General features: G+C 43.6%; 1 protein-coding gene across 13 annotated transcripts in view; it reads left to right on the plus strand.

Moving 5' to 3' along the window:
• Window positions 1-1,065: 1,065 nt before the first annotated feature.
• CLASP2 (cytoplasmic linker associated protein 2) overlaps window positions 1,066-12,742 on the plus strand; it is a 221,824-nt gene continuing 210,147 nt past the window's right edge. For 7 of the 13 annotated variants that reach the window (XM_090050330.1, XM_090050325.1, XM_090050329.1 and 4 more), the window contains exons 1-2: window positions 1,067-1,529; window positions 11,236-11,314. In XM_090050330.1, the coding sequence (XP_089906456.1) occupies window positions 1,335-1,529; window positions 11,236-11,314 (274 nt within the window). In that variant the 5' untranslated portion in view covers window positions 1,067-1,334. Of the gene's footprint in view, window positions 1,530-11,235; window positions 11,315-12,742 lie in introns of all 13 variants that reach the window. The other 6 variants (XM_090050336.1, XM_090050323.1, XM_090050327.1 and 3 more) reach the window with 2 other exon arrangements.

Below are 12,742 nucleotides of genomic sequence, written 5' to 3' on the forward strand. Positions count from 1 at the left end.
AAAAGGTTGAGAACTCCTGGACTAGATGACCTCCTGAGGTACATCCAAAACGGATTTTCTATGATTGTGCATTTTTGTCTGCTGTAGTTCAGCTCTCACACCTCCCTGATCAGTCACCTCATCTTCCCTGTATCTTTACCTTTTAAAGGTAGGCCAACAACTCTAAAACGGTGGCCTGCGCTGCACTGGCAGTCCTTGCCTGGTTGATCTGGGTCTTTCTTGTTTTACATATTGCATCTGCATGTAAAATGTTTTTAAATCTAATTTTATGGACCTGAAACTGACTTTTCTTTTGGCAGTACTGTTTTTATATTATCAGAGTTCATTTGTATTTGGTTCTGTCAGTATTATACTAGTTTACACCCCCGGAGAATCACTTTCTTCGTTTTCACCAGCCCCTGGTGGAGGGGGGCTACCCGCTTGGATCTGCCTGGGCGTGGGCAGTGACAAAACTCCAGCACCACCCCCCTCCCGACGCTCCCCTATGACGTACGAGGGCACAGCCCGCCCCACCCCGCCCCCAGCGCTCTAGGGGCGGAGTGAAGCGGTGCGGGGCCCGGCGGTGCGCGGGGCGTTTGAACGCAGAGCCAGCCGAGTGTGCCCACCGCCCTGCCTGAGAAACCAGCCGCTCCTTCCAGCCTCCCCGAACCCTAGTCCCACGCTATCCTACTCCACGCTTCTAACCCAACCTATTCCCGCAGCCCAGGTCCAACCGCCCTAGACAGGCATCACAGTAGGCACCATTCGTAGAGAAAGACCTCCCCTCTTGGAAAGCGGAGCAGCCGTAGCCGTCTGGCGCATGCGCACATCATTTGCAGCGTCGGTCAGGGCGGAACCTCCTAACCCTCGGCGCAGGCGCCACCAACATGAGGCTATCTTCAGGAATACACACACCAGCAGAAGGGGGAGGATGAGTATGGCATCGTGTCTTGCCCCGCCCTCGCGCATGCGCAATGCTTGCACTGCCGGAAGGGGCGGGGGGAGTAGGTCGCGTAGGTCGCTCAGCGCAGCGGCGAGGGGGAGGGGCCAGACGAGGGGGCGGGGCGTGAGAGAGCTGGGCCGTGGTGAGAGGAGGAGGAAGGGGGGCGGGGCAGGAGCGGCAGCAGCAGGAACGCAACTTCCACGAGACGGAGGTAGCGCGAGGCCCGCCCCGGCCCTCCCCCACGCCCTGCCCGGCCGCGCACAAGGTGGGGGCGGGTCCCGCGTGCGCGTGAGGCGGCTGGCGCCCGGGGTCCAGCCCCCTTCCCCCCCACAGACACGCGCTCCATTTTCTCCGGGCGGCCGGTGGGGCCGCGGGTTCGAGTCCAGGCCGGGGCCCGGGCCGGCGGCGGAGGATGGAGGCGGGCGGCATGGAGTACTTCAGTGAGCAGGTGCAGCAGAAGGACGTGGCCCGGCGGCTGCAGGTGGGCCAGGAGCTGCTAGACTACGTGAGCGAGCCGAGCTGCTCACCCGACTTGGAGCATGACCCACAGCGCCTTGACATAGTTGTCAACGAGCTGGCAGCCTGGCTCAATTCCAGCAATTTTAAGGTGAGAGTGGGTCCAAGGAGCTGCCTGGGGGGTGGGGCTGCCCCTCGCCCTCCCCACTAAAAAAAAATGAAGGGAGAGCATGAAACTGCAGACAAGGGGGCCAGGAGCTGCTGCTGCCGCCCTCTGAAGGAGCCAGGCTGCTTGTCCCCTTCAGAAACAGAGCCCAGCCCCACTTCTCATCACCTTGGGGCCCTGGGGGGACAGGGGGAAAATTGGGGCCACATCTAGGATCTTCTTATTTTGGTGCTGGCAGCTTTCAAAGGGGTTAGGAGATGCTCAGTGCCCAGGCAAGGTCAATGGGGACTGGGGGCACCCTGAGCACCTAACTGGTTTTCAGGGTTCTTTGGGTAAATCCAGTATCTTTTTATTACACCAACTATTTTAGTTATTCAAATAAAAGCTATCAGACTTACCCAACAGCCTGCACCCTAGGTTTCAGAATTATCCTGTTTGGGCCTGTCTCTCTCAGCTGCTTTAGAAAGCCCAGCTGTATAGCTTCGGAGGAAAACAACAGAACCATTTACACAAAAACTGCATTTTTGTCAACACTCTCATTTTGATAAAGAGTCTGGTAGTTCTTGGGAAAAGGTACTGAAAAAATACCCAATCCAGCCCGAAGTCAGTTTTTTTACTAAGATGTATACCTTCTCCTCTGGGGTCAGGAATCCAAACACACAGCCCTGAGATTGTGATGATATTTGTTAGCTTCCTCCTAGCTGTAGCCAAGTTGGCAAGGCACCTGACTAGGAAGGAGGCTCTGGCTGGGAGGATCCCCTGGGACTAAAGGAGACACTGTTTTCCTGTTTGTTCACGTTGGGCAGAGTTTTGCTGGGCAATGTCTGCTGACTTCTTAGATTCCTTTGGGATCTGGTGGGTGCTGTCCAATGACAGTCTACCCACAGACATGACCCGGCCAGGGACAGGAAAACAGTCCACAAGTGTCCTCTCAGCCAGAGCCTTCTTCCTGGTCAGGTTCTCTGCTCAGTGTCCATCTTCAGCGTGCTCATTTTGAACCAGTAACCCTTACTCCCATCCGTGTTTTGCCTTTTAGTTGTCCCAAGCAATCACCGAAGTGTCCTTTGTGGCCCCCTTCGTCAAGGGGGATTGATAGCTCTACTTGGTGGGCTTTGGCCCACGTTCCAGAATAGCATCTCAAAAGGCCTGTGTCACAGTGGCAGAGAGTAGGTGCTGAGAGGAAAAGTGAATGACCAGGGGGATATGACCACTAGGGTTTTCCCACTGTTCCTGTTTCACTTGCAGTTTCTCTCATTTAAAGTCTAGACGGTTCTGATTCAGAGCCTGTATCCCTAAATCTCTTGTTCAATAGTGACTGATGCCCCTTTCCTCCAAGAATTTGTCCCATCTCTTTTTTTGAATCTGGCTAAATTGTCAGTTTCCACAACAAGAGTTCCACACTTTTTAATTGCACCCTGGTGAAAAAGAACCACCTCTTATTAGATTTAACCCCTCTTGCTGTCTACATCTCCTTTGTGTGCTTGGGCCTCTGTTGTTAGGTGCTTCCATTGTTTTGTGTTTTGATTCCTCTTCCCCCCCTTAAAGTGCTCTTTCATGGAGGGACACTATCCTCCCTGTCCTTAGAGGCTTTTATGAGAGCACAGCTGTCTGAAATGGATGGCTGCATTTTGAAACAAGCTGTCCCCTGCATGGTCTGTGGGAGAGGTTGCATTGGTTCTTATAGTGACCTGGGAATGACTTGGGGGTGGGAGTGGGGGTGTTGGTTCCAATTTTTTTGTGCTTTTTTTTACCTGATTTACAGGGAAGAGCTAATGATTTTGGGTGATGGAGGGGTGATATTGGTCTGGTCTGTTCTCTTGCTTTTGGTTAGTCAGTAGATGGACAATGTAGCTGTGTTGTCAAGAGAAGTAGGTAGCTGTGTTAGCTTGAAGTCAGTCAGAAAGCAGGGTAGATATGCAGTTCTGTAGACTAACTAACTAACTAAAATATATGCCAGAGACAGAGAGCACAAGCTTTTATGAGTCCAAGTTCACTTTTATTATCAAGGACTAACTTGTTCAGTTCAGCAGTGGCTGTGCAAGATGGAACTGGTGTTACTTTGTACTCTAGTCATCTGGTGGCAGTGTTGTTACACAGTGCTGAACTCTGGTCTTAATTAACTATAGGAGGTTTTTTCCTCGGGAGCAGTCTCATGTGAAAATCATTGCTTTGCAATAATGGCTAACATTTGTAAGTCATTTTGAAGTACAACCTGGATTAATCCAGTTTTTGGGTAGGTGGAGCTCTAAAAGTTACAGTTCAACACCCCTGTCTAAGCAGTTGCAGTTGATGTATCATTTTTATGAAGCTAGCGTATATTCATGAAGCTTGTGGCTTGTATGCTTCATAGGCTCATAGATTTTTCAACGTGTAACTACTTTGGTGATTAAACACTGAAAAGAGTCAGCTTCAAATACACAGGTTTCCCTGTACCACTTATTTTTGGAAGAACAAGACTTACTAAAAGAGATGATAGTTTAGACATGGTTGTTTATTTAGTGAGGGTTTAACATAACTAGCTGTTCTTCCTCTTACATTCTTGAATTAAGGGCAGGTATTACATAGTGAAAGCTGGGTAGATCTGGAAAGTTTGAGTGAGGAGTAGCTGGTCACACATTTGTATCAGAAGACAATTAAAAAGGTAATTTTTCATTAAATGACAAAACTGCCTCTGCAGTATATAAATAACACTCTGTTTTTTTTTAAAAACTCACTTTTTTTCCTAAATCAGTATGTTCTGTTTGCTATTGTTGTTCTGATGATTACAGGTGCCCTGTCCTTTAAGACTGGCACAAAGGCAGAGTATATATTGTAAGGCATATGATCTAATACTACATTAATAAAAGGGTCTCACAGTTATATACACTTCAGTAGTGTTCTGTGTAGCCTGATATGAATATTTGTTTTCCATTTCCTATGCATACATAATTTTCAGTGAAAGTTTTGTACACACAGAGAACTGATTTTTCCAAATCCAAGATGGCTTCAAAGTTAAGATGATACCCCCTTTGTTATTCTATACATGAACATTTATAAATGCGTTATAATTTTCCACGTATAGAATCCAGTTAGCGGAAGGTCATCTTAAATTTGTTCCCCCCTTGCTCCTGTGGTGGGGAGAAGCAATGGTGGGGGTAAAGGGACTGCTTTTTGGTCAAGGCCAGGTGGGGAGCATGGCCAGGGATAGTGTGGCAGTGGCAGCCCATGTATCTGCCTGCAATCTGCCCATGAATTTGGAGTCCCAGGGTCTCAGCAAGCCCTGTGAAATTTGGCCCTGGGTTCTGCGATTTGAGTACATCCCTACCAGTTGTTTTTTTTTTTTTATCTGCTATAAGGCTTGAACCTGGGCACTTCTCAGAAATACAGGTTTTCATCTCTTGAGGTAAATGAGAAAACATCCTTAAATGAATGAGCATAATCTTATTCCCCTTCTCATCACTGGCTCCAGTTGTTGTTGTGGGAGCCAGTGATGAGAAGGGGAATAAGATTATGCTTACTAAACCTGTGATGTTATATGGTTATGTGCATTATGTTAGGCAGGATCTGAGAAATCTACTTGTCTGTTAGCTTCTGGTCAGTGGAAAGCTTAACTTTTGAGTAGACAGTGTGAAATGAAAATTTATAAAGAACTTGATATTTTGATTACTTAAACATTTCTAAATCTTATGATTATGAGCATAATCTAGTGGTGAACTAAGCCTAAACTTATTGATGGATTCACAAATCCATCGGTAATTCCAGCGTGGTGGGTGCTGCTTCTACAAAATAGGATTTCCAAGTGAGTGGTCATCTTTCTGGAAACTGTGATTTTGATTTTTTTTTAAAGGACCCTGTTGGTTTCATGCTGCTGCTGCTTGAGAAAACAGTTCCAGCACAGGCTCCGCAACGTTGTCTTTTGAGCTGGAAGTTCTTCTTTTGGAACCTCAGTAGTGCAGGTTCTATAATGTACTTTATATTGATCCTGCCTTCGTGGCAGGGATTTCTCTGGACTCCATAGGTCATGGGAAATTATCTTTCTACTCTTTTGCCCAGGATCCTTGCACCACAAAGAAATGCTCTGGTATACTTTAGATGCCTGGAAAGCTCTCAGGTTTCAGGCAGCATCTTTCTGCAAATGCAGTAACGTCTCATACGATAATCTTTTAAAGCAAACCACCTGATCACTACTTCATGTATTCTCCAAATTGTACAGACTGAACAACCCGTCCAACCATCATCACTCTATTTTCATAGAAATCTTTTACGACTAATAATCTTGCCACAGGCCATGTTATTCAGCTGGGTACAGCCAGGAAATCTTTTTGACTCTAGGGTTTCATGTTTGTAATTGGCCTTGTCATTTTAGTTGGTCTGCAGTTCTGTGGTGATCCTGTTCATTCTGTATTAAGTTTTATTCTTAATGTACCAAGAATATCTTGACTGAACACACAAGGCAAGGCTTTTTATGATGCCTCAGCCTGTCTGCTTCTCCTTTAGACCTGAGGAAGAACACTTGATGCCCAAAAACGTGTCCAGGAGCTTTCCCAACTATACAGTTGGTACAATAATTGATATCACAGAAAAGCCTCACCTCTTGACATTTCCTGGATTGTCATGGCTACAACAACGCTCTAGCCCTACTTGACTGGACACAAACAGCAAAACATGTCAACTGAAGAAACGATCAGTTTTATGCAGTTTTCAACATAAAACAGCACTGTTAATGAGTTGTAGTCATTGTTATATTTGGATTTTTTTGAGAAGGACTTGTAATCTTTTCTTAGGCACATATTCCCTGTAGAAAATAACCTGTCCTCTAGCAGGACCCTCTTTCTGCTATGTGAGCAGTTGGACCTAAATAGGGTCTTATTGTGTTAGGTCTGTTATTTGGGTGAGTGGTTTTCATAGTCATTTCTTTTTAGAAGCTCATATGTTCTACTAATTTTTTTTCCCTCTTTCATATTAGTAGCAAAAATAGCCTGAAAAATATGGATGAACTGTACTTGGCTTTTGACTTTGACCTTTTCTTAACCACAGCAACACTTCTCTCTTATTGGGTAGGGATGTTCAGTGTCACACATTGCATTATTTCTAATATAGTAAATCTGGAGAAAAAATTGTCCTCTATATGTCTTGATGACAGTCATGTGAATTTTATAGCTTATGAATAGCTGATCTCAAAGAGCATGGAGCTAAGCAGCAAACCTTAGTAAATAAAATATTTACCCTGAAAACTTTTGAGCTAACTGAACAGTAGTTTTGAAATGGAATATAGTACCCTGTAGTTCTAGAATCAGACCAAAACAGTAGAGTTTGGTGAGGGAAAAACTGCTGTGTTGGATGGTGAGGAAATATAAGCTACCTTGCATATTTTGTTTTTCTTTCTTTTAGAAGATACAAGTGAGCCTGAGTTCATGATTTTCTGGAGGACAAGTTAAGGGTTTTGGAAGTTCTTATTTCAACACTGTACTACATTGTGAGAGAATGAATATTGTTGGATTGCCTCATTTCAGGTCTTTACCCCAGTGGTACAGGGAGAAGGTTCAGTGATGAGGGAAATGGGGAGAGAAGAAACCAAAGAAATGGACCAGTGCTTTGTAGGCAATAGGGGACAGTGTCAGAGAGCAGTGAATCTAGGTAGAAGTGCTGAATCATTAGATACTTGATAAATCAATGGTAGAAGAATTTGTCTACAGAGGAACAGAACAGAAAGCAACAGGGGCATTAGTTCAAAACGCAAGCCTATGGTCCTTAATGTCCAGACATGGTTGGTTGTTTTTTTTTTAATATTTTGCAAAGTTTCCTCCAACCTAAGAATTGAGGTTAGAAAGGGAGTGGCTTTTTTATTTTTATTTTTTTTAATGAAAAATGATCTCCTACCTGTGCTCTGGCTTCTCTGTCCTTTTAGCTTTCTTTCCGTGATCATTCATTCTGGTGGGTAGCTTGTGTAGTTTCACCAACATGTGTAGGTTCTGTGAGAGTACTTGGTGCACTGGATGGAGGTATACTATTTCATGGGATAGACTTGTAGGATCTGTGGGTTATAATGGTTTCCTTGTGGGAAGTTTTGATAGTTGTGACATTTAGAGGTAAATTGACAGGTTTTTTATAAAGGCAGGACTCACTAGGTGCCTGTGGAGGCAGCTAATGCCCTTGGCAAGGTTAGAGTACTGTCTGGAAGCCAGGAACAGGTGTGGGGAGGGAGAGTAGGGGGCCTAGGAATATTTTTCTCAAGATATAATCCCTTTTGTGAGTTTAAGAATGGAGTGGAAGGTGATAACCAAAGCTGTCTAGTGAGTTGGGGGAAGAAGAGCAGGGTTCTTGTGGTGGGTTCATTGGCAAATACACAGTAAATAGAGAGGACAGATTTTAGAAGGGGGGGGTACTGGCATCAGGTTGGTGTGCACTCTTCATTAGGGAAACAAACAAGCAAAAATTTTTTAAAAAGGGGGGATCAGCATAAATTGGAAGTTATGCATGATAGGAACTTAAGGTAAACTCAGGACACCAAAGAAAAAAATGTGTCCGGCAGATGATAAAATGAGCTACAGAACCTCACAGATTATGGATGTGGCTAGAGGTCTGAGTTTTAGCTACACAGAAATAAATGTTTGAGATGATTGTTGTGATGTATTTGTAGTCTACTCCAAAAAAAATTAAGGCTGCTTTTTACCCTATTAATTTTACTAGCCTCCTTTTCAATATTTAAATTTTAGAAGTTTGTGGGTGTGCCATGTGGTTCCTAGTGCATACTTTTACTAAGCGGTACTGTAGAACTACTCTTTGTAGATATGTCTTTGTAAAATCAGTACTTCAGCCAGTAATTGCACAAGAGACTCTTGTGATTGAAGGAGGTAGAGCACTTGCAGTGCTGTTCTTGGGCTTTCAGTGCTGCACAAGAACCCAGCATACAAAGCAGTATGTCATAGCCTCTCACCCAATTCTCTCTTTCAGAACTCTGGTGTTTGAGAAGTCAGCAGGGAGCAGATGGCAGCTGCTCCATCTGCCCCTGTTCTTTCTCCAGACTGGAGTGACCCTGGTCTCTGGAAGGCACAGGAGCGTTTCCTTCTAGTTCCATTCCTCTTCCTCCTCCTCCCCCTGGAGGAGTTGAGCAGCAGGGAAGTGTGCAGACATCCGTTCTCCTAATGGAAGCTCTTCCAGGAGCAACCTCTACCTCCTTTAGAATAGGGTTATTGTTCTCTCAGAATGACCATTATTGCTTCTGGGAGGAAAACCTGGAATGTACACTTGTGATGTCTACTGGGAGAGCAGCTATTCTTTTGGTAGAAATGGAATGTCTGTACATGGCCACAGACTACCACTCAAAAAAGAAAAAGGCTATTTGTACTGGCTATTTTACTATCTTTCCAATGGTGTTGATGGATAAATAGGCATTGTTGGCTGCTTCCTTCAGAGCAGTAAATTAAATGCGGGTGAGAAGCAAACAAATGTTGTGCCTAATTTTTTATTTCTCATAGTATGGCTCCACTGATCTCAGCGTATGTTCCCCTTGAGCACTTCTGTAGAATGAATTTTACTTTCTTATGTTCACGTGTCACAAACTTTCATGCAAAGCTAAAATGCTTTTTATTTATTTGTTTTGTATATTGTTTTTGTTCACTTTAATTCTTTTAGCTTGTCTTTTTCAGTTCTGGAAATTATCATCTCAGTAGTCTGTGGTTAGTAAAACAAACATGCCAGTAGGAGGAGCTTGTAGTTTCAAAAGAAGTGAAATTTGGTCCAGATATGCAGAATAATTGTGATGCACAAAGAGATTCAACAAAACTTGATTAACTGTTAACATATTGATAAAATTATAGGCCCTGCTCTTCACCTGGCTTTATTTAAAGGCTTCTCCAGTAGTTTCAGTGTAGGATTTGGCAGTGCACTGACTGTTATAAGGAGAGTGTTTGAGCTCTGAACAGAAATTTATTTAAGTTACTAATTTGGTCATGATTATCCATAGGCTCCCTCTTCTCCCCTGCTTCCAGACCTTTCTCTTATTCTTGTAAAACCAGTATGTTTTTCAAATGCTTTCATTACATTTCCCCCCCTAAGTTTTTTAGAAAGTAATTTGCCATATTCTTAGAACATATTTTTTGGGCGACAGTTTTTATTAAAATAAAGTATAAACTACTGGACCAATTGTTTATGGTTTGTCAGGAATCAAATTTTTGATGCAATAGCCTGTATGTGTTTTTTACCAACCACTGGTAAAGCATATGTTGGTTTTTACCGATAAATGCACCATTTATTCCCCCATTGTAGAATAAAAAAATAAATAAAAAGATTGTTTTGCCAAATAAGCAGAATGGGTTTGTAGCAGGGGCCAACAACCTTTTTAGGCTGCAGGCTGGAACAACCTGACTCTAGTCTGATGCAAGCCACCGCATTTGGTGTCGTGTCAGCAGGGAGGGGTTTTTTTGCTTGCACCCATGCTGCGGCCAAGCAGTTGGGAGTTGTTTCCATACCACTGCCCTTTTTCCTAGCTGCCCCATTTCCCCACTTCCCCCCAGCTCCTTGGCTGCAGTATGAGCTCAGCTTTTAACTGAAAGGGAGCTGTGCTGAGTCCAGGAGGTTGGGAACTGTGCCCATGTTGCTGTTTTTGCTTCTCCCCCTGACCACCCTCACCCTTCCAGGTGTAGCATGGTTACAACTGGAGGCATTCCGGTTCTGGCTCGGCTCCCCACTGGCTGGGAGATGTCTGTACTGCAGCTGGAGAGTAGGGAGTGGGGAGAAGCAGTGACAGTGTAATCGCAGCTTCCAGCTGCCCATCCCAGCACAGGTCCTCCTTGCTGCCCAGCCCCTACATGGGCACAAGCAAAGCCTTCTGGCTCCTTTGGCCAGATCCAGTTGTTCCACAGGCTGCATGTTGTCATCCTGTGGTCAATAGCAGAGGTGTCAAAGATGCAGCCCACAGGCCAAATCTAGCCCATGGATCCACATCATCTGGCCCCCAGTGCTGGTCCTGGGTCTTAAGGTGACCTACACATCACACATAATAGGTGCCAGGCCATCCCTGTATGCAGAGCACCAACTCTTAAGGCCCATGTTATATGCAGCACCCATATGGGCCAGTCCAGGACTACCACCTCCATGTTGGATTCAATGCCTGCAGCACCTGCTCTGGCCAGTTCAGCACTGCAGTGTACATGGACCCACTCGAGCTAGACAAGTGCTGAGTGTGGTGCGTAGGAGGTGGCAGGGGTCTGTGCATTCTACCATTTGCTGGATTCATCACCAGCCTTGGCTGATCTGGGACCTGTGCCTGATTGGGGTGGCTACCATGTGCAGCTCGTGTCCTGAACTGGTTGGAGTGGGTGCTGGATCTGGCACACGTGGCAAGTGAGGGTTGCCGTCAGCCCATTCTATCTCACAGGGTCAGCTCTGTACCATTCATCCTGTCTGTGAACTGATCCTGCGCCACTCATTTGTGAGCCTGATGAATTTGATATCTTTGGTCTATAGAATATTAAAACAAATCCTTAGATAAAAATAAGGATGCATCCTAAGTATTTTGTTGTTTGTTTCATCTATGACTTCTAAAAAATATGAGTTCTTTTAATGTAAAACTTAATTAAGAAAAGGTGGTTAAATTTGGGTGAATGAATTAAAACTTAAGGTTGAGACAGTTATAGATTTGGTTATGACCATATTTTGAAGAACTGTCTAGTGATATGTTGTATACATTTAATGCTTTTCATTTCTGCAGGTGGCATTACTTGGCTTAGATGTTTTAGGTGCCTTTGTCGACAGACTATCAGGACGCTTTAAATCCTATATAGGAACTGGTGAGTGAAGTAAAATTTAATGCCTCTTCTGAGAAAAATGTGGGTAGTCTCTTATTTTCTAGCAATTGTTTTTATTATTGCAGCCATGTTTGATTAAAAAGTGAACATTTTCTGAACCATAGCTCTAATCAAGGACATATACAGCTGTTATCGTACACTTGTATCAGCAAACTCAAGTCCAACATGTCTCATTGGGGGTTGACATAGTTTCACACTTATTCATAAATCTAAGTGTGTTCTGTACATTGTTGTTTTAAGATACCTACTATAACTTTTTGTATATCCCCCTCAATCAAAATAAGGCTTGCACCTTGTTTTTAGAAGGCAGAATATAAGAAAAGATTTTTTCCAGAGTCAGTTCAGCCAAAAGCAACTGTCAGTTGATCAGTGGCTGCCAGAGGGTTAACCCTGAACTCTCCACTCTATCTTTCTGCTTGCTGGCATTGAGAAATGCAGCAGCCCTTATAGCACAGCATCTCTGTGCTTCTCTTCTAACCAAGAAAAATTAGCATTCCTGCTTATGATGCATACCCCAGTTTTGGAGGGCTGATTTTTGGGGAAAAGGTGAATGTGACTTTTGTTGATTAGTCAAGTTTTCAAAAAATTTTTTTTCTGTAAATGGTTCCAAGCTACAGAATTTCTCGCTGTTCTCCACAACAATATTAGTTAAAAATAACTTAACCATATCATAGCGTTACTTCTGAAGTTATATTAATAAGCCACAATTTTTAAGATGGCAGTTTTCAGTTGTACAGCATCTTAATCGGGACTCCTTGTGTACAGTGCTTCTGGTAACAAGTCATACGAAAAAATTCACCTCTTTCCAAAGAATTTTATTTAGGATTTAAGCTATCATATTAAACAAAATCCTTGTCCTTACTGTTGCAAAGGAATACTCCAAAAATGAACTGACTGCAGATTGATGCAGTGACTTCTTCCTGAGTTTGCCAACAACTTAAAACATTGCTCTAAGAAGTATGAACTGGCTTTCCCAATTAGCTGATAGATTTGCTGACTTAAAATGACCAGAAGTAAAACACTGATAGTGGAAACTAATTTTGGAATTTATCAGGAACCTCCAGCTTAATGTTTTTATCCTGTAATGTACCTAAAAAATCTTACAATTCGTTGTGTACCCAATACCTGCAGTTATCCAAAATATGATAGCCAAAACCTTTCTTTCAGTACTTTTTCTTTTTCTTTTTTTGAAAGTCTGTGGTACACTGAACGTATAGAAATATTAAATGAACTGCTACAAGGATTTCTGGACAACTAATTTGAATTCACTGATATAGAATATAATATACATTTCTGCACTTGCTCTGGAACTTAGGCCAGTTTTGTAGAGTTTTTGGCTCTTTAATTTTGGATAATGAGAGACTACAGAAATGTATTGGGACCTCATTGTGCTATGCAAGGTATTGACTT

This window comes from Crocodylus siamensis, chromosome 5 (assembly GCF_052110815.1).
Source record: "Crocodylus siamensis isolate JL-2025a chromosome 5, ASM5211081v1, whole genome shotgun sequence".
Taxonomy (NCBI): Eukaryota; Metazoa; Chordata; order Crocodylia; family Crocodylidae; genus Crocodylus; species Crocodylus siamensis.